Genomic DNA, 21,120 nt, shown 5'->3' with positions numbered 1-21,120 from the left:
GAGTACTGCCGCTGGGCGGGATGGAGAAGCCGCCAACAATCAATAAGACCCATGGTGCTCAGGAAATTTGGGAGCCATGATTGCGCACTACGAAGATCTCTGGATGGAAAGCGGTCAAGGGTCCCCGACACCACCGCATTAAAGTCCCCACCAATTATGAGCAATCCCTCTGGCAGGCCCAAAATGGCGCCCCCGAGATCCTGGAAGGTAGTCGTCTGCAGGCCTGGGGGGATATAAACAGAAACCAAAACCAGGGTACGCCCCTCCCATCTACCCACAACGGCAACATAGCGGCCTCTGTCATCAATCACCCTAGTCTCCACCTCCAACGGGAGAGACATGCGCACCATAATCCCCACCCCTCGGGACCCCGAAGAGAACCCCGAGTGAGCCACCACCTTAAACCCCCTCCTATTGAGTGCGTGGCACGTATTGCCAATGAGATGCGTCTCCTGTAGCAAAATGACATCGGGTACACACCGTTTAAACATCTGCAGTACCACTCCACGTTTAATGCGATCCCCCAGCCCATTCACATTCCAACTCAATACATTTAGCGTCTTACCCCCCATCATCAAAGAAGCACCATCCCAACCCCCAGCCCCAGAAAGCGACTACCGCAACATAGTAAACAGGAGAATAATCACCTTGCCTCAAGAGAAAAGAAAAAGGAGAAACATAAGTAAAACACTCAAACCAACCACCCCCCACCCTGCACCCCTGCATTAGACTAAGCCCCCCCAACCAGCAGTGTGCCTGTCGCCCCCAAAAACTAATCTACGGAAAGCCCCCCGAGGAGAAAGGAGACATCCTATCACCCCCCGTTATCCCCCAGTCTTGAAAAAGCAGCATTAGAAAGAAAAGAAAAACAATAGTCCGTGACTGATTGCACTTGCAGGGCCATCCACCGAAAGAAGTCCGAGGAAACATTGTTCATTCCTGAAGATCAGGACCACCCGACGCCTCTTCCGACTGATCCTCAGGGGCAGTCCGACGTTGAGGCAAGGTGTCCAGCCAGTCCCCAGCAGCCTCCGGCAAGTCAAAGAACACCACCCGGGCGCCATGTTCTATCCGAAGCTTCGCCGGGAATAGCATAGAGTACTTCATCCCCATCTCCCTCAGCCTACGCTTGACGCCCATAAAGCTTTGCCGGCGTTTCTGAACCGCTTGAGTGAAGTCGGGGAAAAAGTTCACATCGGCATTCTGGAACTTCAACGGACCACCTCTTCTCGATGCCTGCAGGATCGCATCTCGGTCCCTGAAATTGAAGAGTCTGGCAATGATGGGGCGCGGAGATGCTCCCAGTTTCGGTTGGCCACCAGGTTGTCTGTGTGCTCGCTCCACCGAAAAGAACTTGCTCAGTCCACCGGGAGCCAAGTGCTTCAACACCAAGTTCTCAACAAAGAGATCGGCAGCGTCTTCTTCGGCGCCCTCCGGCACACCAATAATGCGGACGGTCTGGCGCCTTGCCCGTCCTTCAAAATCGTCGAGCCTGCGGGCAAGCAGCGTGTTCGTGGCTTTCAGGTCCCGAACCTCCGACTGCAGGTCGGACATATCAGTAGTCAAACTCGACGTCTTAATGTCGAGCGACTTGACTCTGTCGTTTGTCTTTCCGAGGTCGGCCCTGATGAGGTTGACTTCAATCGCCAACGTGTCGACCTTGTGCGACAACACTTCGTGCTGCTTATGAATTTCGGCCTTAATGCCCGCAATGGCCCCCATAACATCCCGGAGGGTGGGTTCAGCATCTTCCGGAGACACATCGCGCTGCGAGTCTTTAGTACGACCTGAAGCACCAGGCGATCCCTTTGGGAGGGAGAAACGTTCAGTGATGGTGGTCTGCGAGAGGGAAGGTTTCCTGCTGACTCTTGGGGGCTTCCCTTTGTCTGGGTCACCTCTGCCCGCCATGATGGGCGACGGGGGGTATCACAGTCAGAAGAAAGGTCCAACGGTACTACCGCTTCCAGGCGGCAGAAATCAGTAATCGCCTCCACCGTCTCATCAGAACGTCAGGCCGCTGGACAATCTGATCTGGCCACCAGCGCAGAACGGGGCAGCTCCAATACTCTCAATGCCACCGTGTGGAAGCACCACCGTCACCCTCGTAACGCCAGACTGTTATGGCGTCGTCGTCTCCAATCTTTACCACGGTGTAACTCAGCACAGGAAACCCGGATCTTCGATCGGAGAACGGGCCCCACCTCAGCAACAGCACCGCAACAGATTCCCACTACTGTGGGACAGGATAGATAACAGGATCAATACGGAGGATCGGAGGGTCTTCGGAGCTCCGAGCTCACGCGGCCATCTTGGTTGCCCGCGAAGCTCCTCCTCCCGCACTGAGTGGTTTTGAGTAAAGGTTGGGGCTCGTGCTGAGTGGAAAGTATTCCCCCTTTGCTCTGTGGGAGTGAGAGCTGCCCTGAGGACGCTAGATAGCTCTGGGGGTAAAGAAAGAGACTGTGAAAACTTGACCCCCCCCCCCCCCCCCCCCTTTTTCTCTAGGGATCCCCCCTCCTGTGCTGGCCTGCCCCATCTCACTTGTGTCGAGGAGCGCTGGGCAGAGGACACCCCCCTTTTGGGACGATTTTGCAGGGGAACCGCTGAGGTGTGGAGGTCGCCTGACCTGCGACATTGGGGCTAGAGGTGCCCATGTGGGTGTTGCGACTCCCTCCCAGGGTGAGGAGCCGATGTTGGATTCGCCGCCTGTACCGCTGCCTCTCGCTGAGGTGAATGTTGCTGAAGTGGCGGTGCAGCATTGAGGCGTCTTGTCTCTAGCGCAGGCCCAGTGGAGGGCTCGCCAGCTTCACCAAGGGGCGGAGCGGCATTGAGGCGTCCCTTCCTACACACAGGCCCAGAAGAGGGCTTGACGGCTTCCCCGAGGGGGCGGCGCCATATCTCAGACGCCTCTCTCACGCGCAGGTCCAGTGGAGCGCGGCTGTTCGGAGGAAAGGAGTGGCTGCCTTCGTAGGTGGCCGAACCAAGTCAATTTCAGTTGCGCATTGTAGCGGAAGCATCCTCTCCTCAGCGTAAGCCCAGCGTGTAAGTCGGCCTTGCCTGCGAGGGAGGAGACGCTTAATCAAGAGACTGCCGGAGATGGTATAATCTTCCCTAGCTGCCTGTGACGGCTGAATCTGAAACTAATAACGTCAAGCCCACAAGTAAGCAGGGATCTGGGGGCTGGTGCGGGACACGAAATTGGAGAAATCTCCACGGGGCTAGTGAATGGCCTACTCTCTTGAACCCTGGTGACAGAGGTCATGTAGGCCAAGGGAGCCTAAACTGACAAAACTACCCTACTGGAACTAGGAATCTGCCATCTATAGAAACTGCTGCTGGCTCAACACTAAAGCTAAACAGAAGCCAGGGCATTACAGGTTACGAGATCAAATGCATGATACTGACTGAATGTAATGCCTGTTCTTGTTTTACCAGGAGTATATAATTCTGGCACCTGCTACATCAACGCGTAGACCAACTTTACTAAGAGAGATATGCAATATGGTTACTTTGCTGTATTAATGCACAATCTTGCTTCCCTGAATAGATGTATTGTGTTTATTTACAGCTTAATTTTATTTAAACTGCAAAAGTAACTGCCTGAAATTTAGAGTATTAAGTGGTTTTGCTGAATTCATTTCCTCTGGGGAACAAGATTCTTGAACTAAATGCAATGTTGGGTTCTAAATGATGCAGGTAATCAAATGTGGAAGTGCTTTATGTGTTTAAGTGATACATGCTTAACGGAATAAGTTAACTTAAGGAATTTTTATAAAGCATTTCTCAATTTTATAACAAGGTGTGGTGTCATTTTTGGTGGATGGGCGCTGGGTTACTGTGGTGAGTGTGACGCAAGCATAGCACAATTGACTTCGAGATAGGTCTTATCACTCTGTGCCAGGCTACCCTAGGTGGACCGGTGACCCCGGGTCCAACAGGAGGGATGCAGCGAAGTTCACAATTAGATGCTGTCTAGACACCACCCACTCAGTAGGCAGAGTGCTTTCATCAACAGTGGGCCTGCAGCGCCACACCTTGTAGAGTATTACTCTAGGGATATCCAGTCATCACTAATGGAAATGCCCTTTGGCTATTGTCTCTTCAGACTGATTTGGCACTGAAGCACTTTAAGAACGGCAGGGATACGGCCAGGTCCTTGGGCCGTTCCATGGCCCCTCTTCACCCTCAATCGACCCTTCGTGGGGCATACAACTGCGTCCCTTCCCACCCAGTCACAGCGTTGTCTGAGTTCCCAACTTCTGCGTGGTCACAGTACCTACTAGTCCTGGTTGTTGGGTATCCAGCAGTCTGGTCAGTCCACCCCTCCCCCCCCCCCTTCCCCAGGAGCCGCAGCCTCCAACATCATGGGCACCTAGTGGGCAGCAGCGTGACCAGCCCCACTGACAGTCATTAACATCAGACAGACGGATGTTGCAGATTATCTGAAGGGCAATTTCTCTCCCCTTCAAGATTGGCCCCTCCCTCCAGGCCATCGTCTTACGAGAGGCTGAAAGAGAACCACTTATCCCTTCTTCGGCAGGAAGTGATGGCCCTTCTGGCCAAAGGAGCCGTTGAGAGTGCTGGTGGCAGCAGGGGGTCGTGGTTGCTATTCCCGCTGCTTTCTGATGCCCAAGAAGGCCTTAGTCCTATACTCAACCTGTAGTTCACGGTGTGCCACAGGCACTTTCAGTTCCCTGTGCTCCCCTTTGGTCTCATGGTCCAGATCTCGGAGGGCGTTGCAAAGGGCCTGTGGTGGTGGCCTACGAGCACATTGGGTCAGCGGCAGCCCTCTCCCACTTCCCCAACCATATCTGACAGTAGTTCAGATGCATCATTCCTGGGATGAGGCAGCCATCTGCGAGATGTGGAGAGCAGAAGTCTCTGGTGGAAGTCGGACTCCACATCAACCTGTTAGAGCTCCGAGCGATCCGATTGTCATTGAAAGCTTTTCTACCATTCATCCTGGGAAGGCTAGTGCAAGTTTTAATGGACAACACCACAGCCATATGACACTGCAACAAACAGGGCGGGGTGGGGTCGTGGACCCTCTGTCAAGAGGTCCAACGTTTCTGGGCATGGCTGGAACAGTAGGGCATATCCATGGAGGTTCAATATCTGGCGGGTTCCCTGATTGCCAGAGCGGATGAACTTAGCCGCGTATGCCACGCGGATCACAAATGACGTCTCCATCCGGAGGTGGTTTAAGGTCTCTTTCAGCAGTGGGAAGAGCATTTGTAAGATCTGTTTACTACCGATGAATTTGCGCAATGTCAGCAGTTCTGCACGCTGGAATTTGTAAGGTAGCACTCACTCGGTGACGCTTTTCCTCTCGAGTGGAGTTCAGTCCTCCTGTACGCCTTTCTGCCCACACCACTCCTGCCCAGAGTTCTCCAAAAGGTCAAGAACGACCAGGCCCAAGTCTTCCTTGTGGCTCTGTAATGGGTAGACAAAAGAGATTGCTGTACTGTTCCTACTGTGGAGAATTTATCTGGCATGACCGCAGATGTTGGAATAACATCCTGGGGCATCCATTTTGTTGGATGGAATAGCCTCACACACCCCGAAGGATGTCATGCTTCATCATCGGCAGTTGCTCCTCGTCGGGGAGGCGGTGCAATCCCCGACGGGCTCACCTCAAAGAGGGGCTCTTTAGCGGAGATCTTTTTTCCAACTGCCTTTTGGTGAGTGGGGGTGTGTGGGCTGGACTAGAAGTGATGGTGTGTGGGATATTAAAATGTAGCAAGGGGTACCCGGACGATATTTATTCTGTGGGTCCCCTGGTTACAGCTAAAAAGGGGTTAGGCTCACTAGGTGGTCAGCAGGTTAGGTCAGGTGACCCTAGTTGAGGCTAAAGGTGATGGTGGTCGACATGTTTCACGCTATGGCTCTGTAATGGGCACATAGTCTGGAATCCCTAGCTGTTGAGCATGACCATAGGTCCTTCGATTAGGCTGCACTTACGGGAGGATCTTCAGTCACAGCAGCAGGCGAGGGTTCTCCACCCAAACCTGTCAACGCTCCACCTTCTTGCGCGGAGATTGAGCGGCGACAGTTGACCAATATCAACCTTCTTCCCGAAGTCTGTGACGTTATTTTGGCAGCCAGGTGTCCCTCCACCAAGATGCTTTATGCCTGCCGGCAAAATTTGTGGCCTGGTGTACAGAATTAACTAATAGCAAACCCACAATAGGGTGAGACCCCCTGGGCACAATCCAAACCCTGTGTGGGGTCTTATTTAAGTTCATTCAAAATAAAGAAGATAATACAAGATTCGTTGTAGAATGTCTTGTATATTTCTTTTCACAAAATCATATGAATTTCAAATTCAATCCATAGTTCCAAGTTGACAGCAGAATCATCCGAAATGCATTAATATGTCCTTCTCAGTTTTAAGTATCCCAATGCATTTTGGGCATTTCGCCCTTCATCAGGGGATAAATCTATAACATAAATAAAATGAAATACAATGAGGAATCATTCCAATAAGTACTGAACAAAAAGTAGGAAAAGCGTTGTATAGTTCTGATAAAATGGGCGTGGTATATGATGATCCCATGCTTCCATGCAATCATTGTGGTAACCTAGGTAAGGTAAGTCAAATTAGCCATTATACGTTAGCGTGCCAATATATTAAAAGTAAGATAGAAATATACATGTGTTGCAACAAAAGTTATTAAGTGATTCCCTGTGAATATACATGCCACGTTCTCAACTAACTAGTGATGTATAAACGAGTGAGCGTTTAACTCCAAACGAGATGAAATTACACAATGTGATAGAAATAGTCCAGTTCCCAGATTGTCACGTGATAGAGAAAAAGGTTGTGATCCCAAGATAATAACGGTAATTGTGAACGAAACAAAGTGAATTTATAAATGCCCATTGATAAACATGAGTATCGCCACTTAATCGAAAAGAAGAGATTGTGCTCCCAAGTCAAAGACGGTAGTTGTAAAACGCAAAGCAGTGGATTTACAAATGTCCGTTAATAAACACAAGTAGCCTTGGGTGTCTTACAAGGAAAGGGAAATTGACTAAACCGGCATGCTGTTTAAAGCTCGGCGTTCGCCATATTCCGTATTGTTAATACTCACTTGTGCTCTGAAAATAGCGTGCTTCTCAGTCTGCATGTTCAGTTCACTAAAGCGGCGTGCAGTTAATATGAATTAGAATGAAACACGATGCAACGGTGTTCATCTTATCACCAGTTTCGCAAAATAAGAAAATGAAATAGGACTACGCCCAAGTGTGCACGATTGGAAGTCACTGATTGCTGCCATGTTGGAATGTAAACTAAAACAACTCAAACCTGTGGAATTAAGCAAGAGTATGTGCGTAGATAAATGTTCTAGTGCAAAATAACAATGAAAATACAAATATTCAGTACAATGGAACAAAATACTAAAATGGTTTCTCTCTTCTAAAAACAATAAGTTGCATCTGTAAATGGGGTCATTACAATGGTATGAAAATAATCGCCATCAAAAATACAGATAATGTCAAATATACAAATGAAGTCAATGATTGTAAGGAGTTACTATACTGTCAGTCTATCAGTCAACAGAGAAGTTATATGTAGCATTGAAATTCCATCCTGTCATTCATCCCATGTGGTTTGAGTGCGTCAAGGTATCTGATCCGGAAATTCTCTCTGCAGTAAATGGTTGTTATGGTCTCTACCTTCGTTTTTGTCAATAACTTCAAGAACAAGAAATTTAATCTGGCTGATGTTATGGTTCTGTTCTAGGAAATGACAAGTAACAACGGATTCACCACTACAGGGAAGGACAAGGGGAAGAAGACAGGATAGAGCTAAATTTAGTGATAAATATTTCAGATCATCATTTCTCTGACATTGAATTAAACACCTTACAGAAAGGTACATCTTTTGTTCCCACAAGCCACACTATTTGCCTTGAACTTAAGATCAGTCTCTTTAAACTTATGCGGAATTTACGGCTAAGACACTTTTTTGAAAACGTCCTGGTAGAACGTCAGGACATTGAAGAAGACTTCCTCTAAGGCTCCTTACTACCTAGACAGCCTTCCCAATGGCAATAATATCTGCCCCGAGGGTCAGTGAGCTTCAAGCCTCTTCATCCAAGCCTCCTTATCTGATCATTTCCCTGTAAAAGAGCTTCCTTTCTCTGAAAGTGGTCCCTCTATTTCATGTAGGCCAATCCATCACTCTGCCTACTTTTTACGCTCCACTTCATCCCTCTAAGGAAGAGGAGTGATTTCAACATCTGGACCCAAATAGAGCGTTGTCGTTCTGCCTTAACCGCACAAAAGAGTTCCAAGTGGACGTCCATCTCTGTATGGGGTTTATCGGAGCGAAGAAACAATGAGTTTCACAGAAGAGGACCATCTCATGGTGGCTCGTGCTCTGTTTCAAAATCTGCTCGGCATTGGATAAGAAGCAATGCCCTAAGGGATTTTGTGCTCATTCTACCAGAACTAAAACTGCACCTACTGCATTACCACGCGGAGTTCTGGTCCTGAACATCTACGGCAATTGCACCGTGGGCTTCCTTGAACACATTTACCAAGCACTACTACCTAAACAGTCCGGTCCATAGGGATGGGCAATTTACTCATTCGGTCCTTAATGACTTCCTCGTCTGAAATTGGTTCACAGATTTACCTCCGGGGAGGTGTTGCTTGGGATTCTATTCTAAGGTAAGGAATTTGCAGCTTGAAGTCTCTACCAGACAAGCAAGTTACTTACCTTCAGTAACTCCTTCTCTGGTGGAGACTATCTAACTGCAGATTCCTTACTGACCCACCCATCCTCCCCACTCTCCGAACGGATTTCTAGGGTCAGGGCTTTTCCCTTTCAAGGCTCTAGTATTCCACACCAGTGCTCAGTGGACTATGTGACTCCATGCTTCTAGCATGGAAAGTTGCAAAAAGTATCGGCGCTCTGGAATGGCGCCTATAAAGGAACTGTGCACCTCAATTCTGGTGTGGATGACAGTGACATGCCTACCAGAATGAAGCCACCTACTGGCGCACAGGGGCACAGCCGGAATGGGCGTTGCAAAACCAGTCACTGTACCAAAAACGCCCCCACCTGCCAAAACCGGCCCGACCCTTCTTGTACCTGCTACGGCCAGTCTGTCCCTGCACAGGTAATACTGTTCAATAAAAATTTCCAGAGCCAAGATTTTAAGGTAAGGAATCTGCGGCTATATAGAGTCTCTATCAGATAATGCATTACCGAAGGCAAGTCACTTGTTCATATTGTATCTGTTTCACTGTACAGTGCATGTTTATCTTACAGTTGGGTTTGTACTTTACTAGATATTTTAAATGGATATTTCATCTTTTTTTTGTCTCTGTGTACCTTTCCTGCTGAGGTTTCTCCTTACATTTGTCAATATTTTTGCTTCTAGGTTCGACTGAAGATGTTATATGCAGCAACCAGAGCTACTGTGAAAAAGGAGTTTGGAGGTGGCCATATTAAGGACGAGCTGTTTGGAACCCTGAAGGTGCTCCCGTGCTGTCACCCCCTTCACCTTTCTAAAGGTGCTGCCCACACCATCACCCCCTCTTTTCCCACATCCCCAACTTTTGGCTACATCTGTAGTGCTCTGATGTGCCAATTCCCTGGAGTGGGTATCTCATCTATGAGGGTTCAAGCCCCTTTATTCATTAGGACCCCTTCTTGAAAATGGGTTTCCACATTATCTCTTCCCCTTCCCACCACCATGTTCATGTTTCTACCTGGTCACTCCTATTTTTTCCCCAGATCTGTATGTACACTCCTCATTCATAGCATGTGAAATATCTATTTTTTTGTATCAGTCCTTCACTGAAGTAGCATTTTTTCGCTTTTAACATAGAACAGTAACTGGTGTAGAGCAAGTTACAATCCACTTCAGTGGGACAGTAAGCAGTTTTGTCATCCGCCTTGGCATATGATGTTATCTTGAGGCAACATATTACTTCTCATTTTTACTGCCAATTCGTCCACCTCTGTTTTTAAAAGTTTCTGAAAACATAAAAGAAACCTTACCCTTCAGTTGGGCTACTTTCTGCTTTTTATTATGCATAAGACAATTCTGGAACACTTTTCAGGCATACTCATCTTAAGGGCACAGTTTTTCTGTGGTGGTCTTTTTTTTTTTACCTTTTATCTTTTTTTAACCCTGGATACCCTCTGTTTCCTGATTTGAAAGTGACACTAGGTTTTTATAAAGAAGTTGATCTAAGGTTGCATGATCTCCTCTCAGTAGGAGTCTTCTCCTACAGTAGAAGAGTGTTATTTCATTGGTTGGTAACTCCAAATTCAAATGTTGCTTTTCTCCCTTTTTAAGAGATTGTATTAAAAAAACCACAAATTAAAGCACTCCGATAGAGAAGCATGAAGCTCATATCACTTTGATTTGATGTGAATATTACGTTCGAGACATATAAGCTGTAGATTGTATACTTTAGCATAGATCGCCATCTGGTGTTGGGCTCAGATGTTTGCAGTTTGTTTTTGTCAAAGAAGTTTTGTTAGTCACGAGATAGGTGACTCCTCCTTATGGTGACAGTGCGCATGGGCATCGACTCCATCCCCAGATTTTTTTTTTCTGCCATCGGGTTCGGATGTGACTTGTTGCCCTCCGGGTCGGTGTCGTTATCTAAACTCCTTCGACGCGCAATCACCTACCACTGGACGGTATTGTCTCGATCACGTTTCCCTTTCTCGGCGCGCATCTTCTACAATCGAAAAAACGTCAAAAAACTTTGACGCGGGCCGTTTGGCCTACCCGCGCCGATTCAGACGGAAGTCGATGGAACGGACTTCCTTCAAGAAATGTTCCCAGTGTGGTGCTAAATTCCCACACTCTGACCTACAACCAGTGTGTAATCTCTTCCTCTCTCCAGAGCATCGAGAGTAAACCTATGAGGCTTGTCTATCTTTCAAGTCTAAGAACACCATTGGTGATCGTCGGGCTTGACGCCACGAGAGGTCCTGAGGAAGCGGCTTCTTTCGGACATCTTCCATCCAGGCCCCAACAGCATTCCGGAACAAGCCCAGGAGGAACAGGTTTCAGTCTCTGAAGCAGATGACTCTGTCGTCGAGGACGAAGTCAACTCCGCTCAGCGGACCGTGAGTACCGAGACCCCTGCCCCACCTAGGCCCATACCAAAGGCTCCGGTAACACCTTTGCCACAAGGCCCAGGTCCACACTGGCCGAACATTTCAGATGCCCGCCCTCGGGCTCAGTTAGGAAAAGCAAAGTCAAGCCTTCCGCTTGGGCTTGAGCCAACCACAATCCTGTACCGAAAAACCACCTTCGGCACCGAAGTCCAAGGCCGCTGATATGCCACGCCTTCCTCCATCCGCACCGGAAAGCCCTCCGGCCTCGAAATAGCTGAAGGGCAAACCCTCAGAGCCAAAGCAAAAAGGAAAACTTTGGCACCGAAAACATCGGAGGCGAAACAATCCCGGGAAAAACCTTTGATGCCTAAACCCCTGATGCAAAAGACTCCGGAGCCGCAACAAACGACACCAAAGTCTTCGGAACCAGAAAAGGCTTCTAAACCGGACACTATCCCTATGCCTAAACAGTCTAAGACTCCTCATAGGGAGAAATCTTTGGCACCAATACAGAACACCGGCTCCGAAGAACTTTTTGTCCTGATCCAAACCAGAAAACCATTTATATTCATCCAAAGACTGGTCATATTCTCTCCAAACTGCCTACATAAAGGAAACCGGACCATTTGCAAACTTCACCGGTTCCGGCTAAAAGAATAGACATAAGCACTAACACCTCTCCACCCCCTACACCTCCTCCTCCTCCTCCACCTATTGATCCCAATTTACTTATCTCTCCAGTTCACTCTCCAGAACACACTTTTCCACTCTTGCAACCAGAGCATAGTGATAATGGAGCTGAGGACGGACAAGGGGATGATAACATAATCCCACAACGAGACCATGATGACAATGAATCCCCCACTGGAGCCAGATCCATGGATTGACTATAACACAAATCCTGACTTAACAGACCCCGATCTTTATCCCTCTAAGCCATCACCACCAGACGATAATGTAGGTTTTGCCCACCTAATAAATAGTACCGCAACATATCATGGAGTAAATCAACATTCTGACCCTGTAGAGGAAGATTTTCAGCCACAAAAAACCTCACACTTCTTACCAATGTTATAAGGACTCATTAGACACGCACCAGAAGTGTTTAAGGACCCTATTAGGACTAGGGTTCCTTACCCAAGGATAGACCAGAAATACAAAGCTGCTCCCAGTGACCCCATATACATTAAGGGTCAGCTTCCTTTAGATTCCCCGATTGTGGCTAATGCACGTAAAAGGGCCAACTCTCAAGGGTCAAGTGACGCCCCGCCCCCAGATAAAGAATCCAAATTATTAGGCGCATCAGGCAATCGTACGGCGTGTCAAACGGCACACTATTGGAAAATAGCCAATACACAAGCCCTCTTGGCAAGGTATGATGGGGCTCACTATGATGAGCTAGAGAAACTCATTCAACACCTACCAGAGCAATACAAAGACAAGACCAATAACCTTATACAATAAGGCAAATTAATCACGAACACATCAATCAAATATGCTCCAGACGCCGCGGGCACCGCGTCCTGCGCAGTCAATACTAGCGTATTGTTACGCAGGCATGCTTGGCTCAGGATATGGGGATTTAAACAGGAGGCGCAAACCAGTATCCTTAATCTGCCCTTCGACCAAGAGCACCTCTTTGGCCCTGCAGTGGACACATCTTTAGAAAAGATGAAAAAGGACACTGAAACTGCAAAGTCTATGGGAGCCTTGCGGTTATCTTCTTCGAGAGGCTACTTTTGACGCTCCTTTTATAGGGCTAGCTCAAAAATCAACACACCAGAGCACCCATCCTCCTCTTACAAAAGCCCTAATCCGAGTTCCTTTTCCAAAGGGGTAACCACAACAAGGGCAGAGGCCGGGGTAATAACACCCGCAGATCCCCTACCACCAAGCAGTGACTTTCCTGTGCTTCCCCCGACCACGCAACACCTGTCGGGGGACGCCTTTCACAGTTCCTACACATCTGGAATTCCTTCACCACAGACAGGTGGGTAAGACAAATTATCCAGTATGGTTACTGCCTGGAACTCGCGTCCACTCCCCCACACATTCCTCCCAAACACCGTACAATGTCCACAGAACATTTGACTCTCCTCAAACAGGAAATTGTCTCTCTAATACACAAAAAGGCAATAGAACCAGTCCCCTTACCCCAACAGGGCACCGGGGTTTATTCACTCTACTTTCTGATTCCAAAAAAGGACGTCTCTCTCAGGCCAATATTAGACCTCTACATCCAATCAAACCACTTCTACATGGTCTTTCTCCAACTGGTGCTACCACTACTTCAACAAGGCAACATCCTCTTCACTCTAGATCTAAAGGAAGCTTACTTTCATATTCCTTTTCACCCTTCTCACAGAAAGTATCTCAGGTTCACGGTAGACGGACATTACCAGTTCAAAGTCCTCACATTCAGAGTAACCACAGCACCCAGAGTCTTCACCAAATGCCTTGCAGTGGTAGCAGCTCATTTAAGAAGGCAACACATTCATGTGTTCCCTTATCTGGACGACTGGCTCATAAAGGCCAAATCCCACCACAATTGTGTGCAGCGCACACACAAAACTATCCTCTTACTTCACAACTTAGGTTTCACAGTAAACCTTGAAGTCTCACCTTCAACCATCCAACATACAAGAGTATCTAGGGGCTACTCTGGACACCTCACGAGCTCTAGCACACCCCCAATCCAGGCAGGATTCACTCCATGCAGGCTCTAATATTACAATTTCGACCTCAACACTTGTTGCCAGCTCGAGTGTTTATGCATTTAATCGGGATGATGGCTTCTTGCATCCTCATCGTCCCTTATGCAAGACTCCGGATGCTTCCCTTGCAGGAATGCTTAGCACATCAGTGGAACCAGGCTCAAGGTTAGCTGACAGATCTGGTGTTGGTGGACAGCCGCACACATTGCTCTCTGCAGTGGTGGAATACACAAAACCTTGCCAGAGGGCGGCCGTTCCTCGACCCAGTTCCACAGATCGTACTAACAACTGACACGTCGCTCACCGTCTGGGGAGCTCATCTACAAAGTCAAACTGTTCAGGGCTTATGGACCCCTCAACAGAAACAACTCCACATTAAGCACCTGGAGTTACTAGCAATCTTTTTAGCACTTACTTTTTCCTACTAGGCAGATCTGTCCTAATACGTACAGACAACATGACAGCATTGTATTACATTCAAAAGCAGGGGGGGGGGGGACATGCTCTCTCTCCAACTTTCACGCCTAGCGCAAACTATATGGGGATGGGCTATTCCTCAAAAGATATACCTCCACGCGGAACATCTCCCAGGAGTACACAATCAGATTGCGGATCTGCTCAGTCGACAAACACAACTAATCCACGAATGGGAACTTAATCCTCAAGTTCTTCTTCCATTCTTTCAAATATGGGGACACCCAGACATAGATCTGTTCGCCACACATTACAACGCAAAATCCCCAAACTTCGCCTCCAGGTATCCACACCCATTGTCCGAAGGCAATGTGCTATGGATGAACTGGTCAAACTAGTTTGCTTATGCTTCTCCGCCTCTCCCACTCATTCCGTTAGTGGTTCAACTCAAACTGCATTCCCTCACAATGATCCTAGTTGCTCCAACATGGGCCTGACAACCATGGTTCACAACAGTCTTGGAACTATCAGTAGTTCCACATCAAAAGCTACACCTCTCACCCAAACGTCTTACACAAAACCATGGAGAGATAAGACATCCAGATCCCAATCAACTCAATCTTGCGATCTGGCTCCTGAGGTCCTAGAGTTTGGCTACCTCAATCTCCCACCAGATTGTATGAACATCATCAAAGAGGCTAGACGTCCTACCACAAGAGCATGCCATGCAGCGAAGTGGAAGCGATTTGTTGTTTATTGTACAAATAACAAAATCAACCCACTAGATGCTTCCTTTCAAAACATTATCTGTTATCTCTTGCATCTACAACAATGTAATTTGGCATATATATCTATACGACTATGTCTAGCTGCCATAGCCGCTTACCTGCACAACAGACAACACGTGTATCTATATCGAGTTCCTGCTATCAAAGCGTTCATGGAAGGACTTAAAAGAATAATTCCACCTAGAGTTCCACCCTCCCCAGTCTGAAATGTCCATATTGTCCTTACCAGGCTTATGGGCCCCCATTTGAAGCTCTACACGAATGTGAGTTACTATCCTCACTTGGATAGTAGCTTTCCTGGTAGCTGGCGCATCCCTCAGGAGAGTTTGTGAACACCAGGTATTAACCATACAAGAACCTCTTGTCCCTTTGTATGCGGAACCAGTTGTTTAATGGGAAGCCTCAGTCTAGTAGTAGACCGAGGATGGTGACTAGGGAAATAATACCTTCAAATTGTAGAAGATTCATCAAATGGCAAAAATTCATCTTAGATGAACAAAAAACCAGCGCCCTTGGGGAGATTGTAAGAGACCAGACCGAGAAGCTCTCTGCAATTTGCATTAACGATTTGGGATTCGCCCAGGCTGATGTGATTTATGTCGAAACAATTGATATGATGGCCGCTCTTTTCCTTGATACGCGGGCTACAAGCCAACTAAAGAGCAGGAAACCTGCAGCCAAGTGGTATAATCAGGACTGTAGGGGGGCAAAATCCAAATTGATATCTGCCATTAAAACTCGCGATGCTGCTGAGGTCCGCTTAGCCCGATCCCAGTATAGGCGAGTATTACTGGTGGCAAAGAGGGTTTGGGACGACTCCCATTGGGAGGAGCTGAAGCTGGCTAGCCAGTCTAAAAATGGTGAGTGGTTTTGGGCTTTGGTCAGAAGCTCAAATGGTGGCGACACATAACCAATACCCAATCATATCACTGATGGGGAGTGGTTCGATCACTTCAGGAGTTTGTATGAAGGGGTAGGGGCAACAGATAACAGTGGGCCCCCTGGACACGACACATCACCTATGATATATACTTTGTCCCTCATCGATCCTGTAGGGCAAAAAGAGGTCGAGACAGCCATTAATAAAATTGTACCAGGGAAGGCACCGGGCCAGGATGGCATCCTAGGCGATCTATTTCGTGCCAATATCGAGCAATGGGCGAAGTTCTTCTCCCTTTTGATAAATGCCCTCCTCCAGGGGTCTCCGGTTCCGAGTTCTTGGAAAGGGGCCGAGGTGATCCCGATTTATAAGAAGGGACAAAGGGGAGACCCTGCCAACTATCGTCCTATCAGCCTCATTGATGCTGGCCAGAAGGTAGTTGGCAGGGTCCTTCAGGAGAGGATCCTTTCATGGGCGGAGGAGAATAACATCATCTCCCAATTCCAGGCAGGTTTTAGGGCGTGTACAAGCACTGTTGACCAGGCATTTAGGCTGGTTTTACTGCACTGGAAGATAGTAACCATTGGCAAGGGCGGTCTGTACTTGGCCTTTGTTGATTTAAAGACCGCGTTTGACCTGGATCCCCGAGAGCGCCTGTGGACGATTTTGCGGGGGATGGGGTTCCCCTTGCCCATCCTGAATTTGTTGGCCCGTATGCATGATGGAAATTATGCTTGCATCCGGTGGGGCACTCAGGAGCAGAAAACCGACAAAATCCCGGTAAATAGAGGCGTCCGCCAAGGATGCGTCCTGGCGCCGACCCTCTTTTCATTGTTCGTAAATAGGGTTATTTCAATTCTGTCTGATATTGATGCCGGTGTCAAAGTCCCCGCCATGCTCTTTGCGGACGATACGCTATTGGTATCTAAAACACTTATGGGGTTCCAGAAGCTTTTGGACCGGTTCTGCACATTTTGTAATTTAAGGGGCTTGGTCATTAATACAACCAAAACCAAGCTCCTTTATTTCAACCCTAGCAAGAAAGCCAACTGTACACTTACACTTGACGAGGTGCCCTTAGAGCGTGTTAAAACATTTGACTACCTAGGGATAAGGATATCTGATCAATTGAAATGGCACCCACATATTGAGAAAATGGCCCTGAATCACAAACGTGTCCTGGGAGTCATTGGGAGGGAACATAGGGCCTCAATATCCAGACCCATAGCACCTGCACTGGAGATTTATTCCGCAAAAGCTATAGGTAGTGCATTGTATGGAGCCGAGCTCTGGGGTTTCAACAATGTTGATCCCCTTGGTATGCCTGAAAATAAGTTCTTTAGGGAGCTTGTTTCATTACCTAGGGGTACGCCAAGCAAACCACTCCCAATGTGACCTTGGACGCCGATCAATTAAAGATCTCATTATCTTGCGCCCGCTTCTCTATTGGGCTCGTTTGTGGCATACACCTGAGCTATCTAGCTACGCAGATGGCCTTAGAGAAGTCATGAATATGCAGGGATCCCATAAAATTGTTTGGCTTACTAGGGTAAAGAAGTTTTTATTGGCTATTGGTTTTAATATTGCATGGGAGACAGGTGTATCGGTGTCTAAACTGGAGATCAAGAGAGCTTATTGGCTATGGGTTGATGCCCAAGATTCTAGAGATATTAACCTGGGCAGGTTGACAGATGAGTTCCGTCTACACAAGACAGTACATCGTCTTGAACCCTATCAGGATTTCATTAGGAAACCCAGAGATAGGGCTCTATATATTCAGTTCAGACTGGGAACTCTTCCGGTTCGTGAACGCACCTGTAAGTGGAACCCCCCCAACCAAACACCTGCCAATTGCCCGTTTTGTACCGATGCACCTGAAACCATCCCACATTTTTTCTTTGTATGTCGCGCTTATAATAAACCTAGGTCGAAATGGTTAAAACCTGTTTGCCGTCAGCTTGAGACCAAGAATCATGCCTCTGCCCTTAGAATCTTGCAGACAGATCCTAACACCACCCTAGCTTGTGGGGTGGCCAAATTTCTTAGCTGGGCGTGGCTGATCAGACTGAAAGACCTAAGATAATTTTACAAGGCGACTACTTTTTAATTATGTCCAAAGCTGTGATTGGTTTAATGATTTTTTATTGTTGTATCCCCGTTTAAGTGCTTATTTAATGTTTTTTACAAATGAATTGTATTTTAACTGCCATGTGCTTTTTAAGATATTTCATATCGAAATAAAGCTTTGTACTATATCACATACAAGAACCATTTTTACAAATGTTTACAAATGCATTATAATAAAGTGGTTCTTAGGCCTAACCCAACATTTCTACCCAAGATAGTTTCTGCCTTCCACCTAATCAGTCTGTTGAACTCCCAGTTGTTTTCGCCTCAACCAGACTCAGTGGCAGAACGTGCTTTCACACACTAGACGTCAAGAGAGCGTTACTATACTACATAGAAAGAACTAAACCTTTTAGAAAGACTAAACCACTCTTTGTATCTTTTCTCCCCACCTCACAAGGGCAATTCCATTTCAAAAATAGGAATTGCAAGATGGTTTGTCAAGTGCATCCAAATATGCTATCTCAAAGCTAAACGCATGCTAACCATTCCCCCTAGAGCTCATTCCACACGCAAACTAGGGGCTTCTATGGCACTCTTAGGGAACATTCCAATAGATGACATCTGCATAGCAGCAACTTGGTCTACACTACACACTTTCACTAAACACTATTGTGTAGATGTGCAAGCAAAGCAACAAGCTAGTGTGGGCCAGGCTGTATTGAGGACACATTTTCAGACCACTGCAAAGGATACAGGTTGCCACCTCTAAGGATAGAAGCTGCTATATAGTCTATGCTAAAGTATACAATCTACAACTCATATGCCTCGAACTGAAAATGCTACTTACCAGTATGCATCTGTTCTTGGTATGTAGAGTTGTATACGCCCACCCACCTCCCCAGATACCTTTATCCGTTGCAGTATTATCTTACTTAGATACACTACATATGGACATCCTTTTCTACTTTCCTACTAACTCATTCATTACCCTTCATGGCGAAAAACAATCTGGGGATTGAGTTGATACCCATGCACATTGTCACCTTAAGGAGGAGACCCCTATCTGGTAACTAATAAAGACTTTTTCGACAAAAACAAACTGCAATCATCCAAGCCCAACACCAGATGGCGATCTATGCTAAAGTATACAACCCTACAGCTCTACATGCCAAGGACAGATGCATACTGGTAAGTAGCAATTCCTTATAGAGTGCAGGTACACCCATTAACTTCATGGCACTATGACTGATGGGGCGGGGAGGGAACATGCAGAATATACAATTTAGCAGAACATGGGTTTGTTGCTTTTCTGAAGGCTATTCTTTACCTCTGTGGTTGATTGACCTCGGGCAGGAAGTTTATCTCAAAATGACATTGGAGATTCAATCTTTATTTCTAAGTGGGACTCTTCCTCAGTGGGCATCTACATCCAGAAAAAGGAGTCAGGGAATGGGAAATCTGCACCTTACTCTATAAACATTCAGTTCCCCCATGCCACATAACTGAACAACAATAGACCAATATCTTAATACAATGTAGATTTATCATTAGAGCACAGTTTCACTTGATGGGAGGTCAAAAAAAGTATTGAGGACAATTCTAAGGGTTAGCAATATATTGATTCACAGATAGAGCCAAGGGTTACATGTAGGGTCTATCTATGATCTTCCTTTTCTGATGGGCTAACCTCTCTTTTTATAACCAAGTAATGTACAAAGTTCCCCAAAGGATAATGTTAGTATGGCAAAGTAGTCTCTCTCTCTCTAACTGAATGTGTAATCAACAGTCAGGGAACCAAGGGGATCCCTTCTCGGAACTTAGGATGCCTCACACAACTAATTAGCTGGATGACTATTTTCATCCCGTGAGATGCTTGTCTTGTCTCATCATCGGCTTCCTGCTCCAACGTCAAGCCGGCGCTGCAATGCCTGACGGGTAGCACAAGGTGCTACACTTTTATGGAGTTCTTTTGTTCCTTGCCGTTGAGTGCGTATGAGGGGCCTAAGAAGGTGAGGTAGTGAGCGTGTGCAAGTGTGTTAAAAAAGGTTAGTTTAGTCCACTAAGACAACTTTATTCATGTGGCTAACTGCCTTATTAAAATAGTGAAGGGAGGGGTACCGGGACTCAAAGACAATGTAGTTTGGCCTCGTTCAACCCTCACCTTTGGTCAACATGTTTCATGCCCTATCGGCAATTCTTCAGGACCTAATTGTGCTCATAAACTCATAAGATGCCCAAAGAGGGCTATAATGTATGTAATATACAACCTGAGGGGTAAGTAATCAAAGCAGGTCGAGGGTCCTACGTGGAGATCAGCCCCTCAAACCCTGGAAAAGGTCCCCACAGACTGTTCTTGTGGGACCTGTGCTTCTAGGTGAATACCTAGTCAGCGTGAGGCCATTGCTGTTCTGCGTGCCTAGCCACGCCGAAGTGTGGGGGTAGGTGTCTAGAGGCAACGGCCTCACGCTGTCCAGGTATTCACCTAGAAGCACGGCAAGGAACAAAAGAACTCCATAAAAGTGTAGCACCTTGTGCTACCAGTCAGGCATTGCAGCGCCGGCTTGACGTTGGAGCAGGAAGCCGATGATGAGACAAGACAACCATCTCGCGGGATGAAAATAGTCATCCAGCTAATTAGTTGTGTGAGGCATCCTAAGTTCCGAGAAGGGATCCCCTTGGTTCCCTGACTGTTGATTACACATTCAGTTAGAGAGAGAGACTACTTTGCCATACTAACATTATCCTTTGGGGAACTTTGTACATTACTTGGTTATAGGTTCTTAGGACAGGTACACTGGACCCCGATAAATATTGTCCTTTTTAGGTCCCTCTTTGTTGTTCACCTAACCTCTCTTTTTGACATTTTTACCCAAAATAACCTTGCATCTTGGAATAAAGATATGGCATATCCTGCATCTCATTTTTTCAGATCATTCTTTTCCTCTTTAAAAAAAGTGCTTTGGGTGGCATCAGTCCACCACCTTCTTGGAAAATTGGAGATGCTGAGACATCTTTAAATTCACCTTGAAACCTGTGGTCAAAAGTCAGTTAAACCATCATGGCATGCCTATTTTTATTTGCAATTAATCTGAGCCTTGCACCTTCCTCAGGAAAAAAGGACATTAGTCGTGTCTCATTCCAACATTGAATTTGTCTTTTTTA

At 46.9% G+C, this 21,120-nt stretch overlaps 1 protein-coding gene across 3 annotated transcripts in view; it reads left to right on the top strand.

The window, feature by feature from the left end:
- The window catches only part of TWF2 (twinfilin actin binding protein 2), a 296,705-nt gene that overhangs the window by 151,796 nt on the left and 123,789 nt on the right, over nt 1-21,120 (top strand). For all 3 annotated transcript variants that reach the window (XM_086939020.1, XM_086939017.1, XM_086939016.1), the window contains exon 4: nt 9,393-9,488. In XM_086939020.1, coding sequence (XP_086795146.1) covers nt 9,393-9,488 — 96 coding nt within the window. The remainder of the gene's footprint in view (nt 1-9,392; nt 9,489-21,120) is intronic.

The sequence above is a fragment of the Lissotriton vulgaris genome, chromosome 9 (genome assembly GCF_964263255.1).
Source record: "Lissotriton vulgaris chromosome 9, aLisVul1.2, whole genome shotgun sequence".
NCBI classification, from domain to species: Eukaryota; Metazoa; Chordata; class Amphibia; order Caudata; family Salamandridae; genus Lissotriton; species Lissotriton vulgaris.
This window is presented reverse-complemented; position numbering and strand designations above follow the sequence as displayed.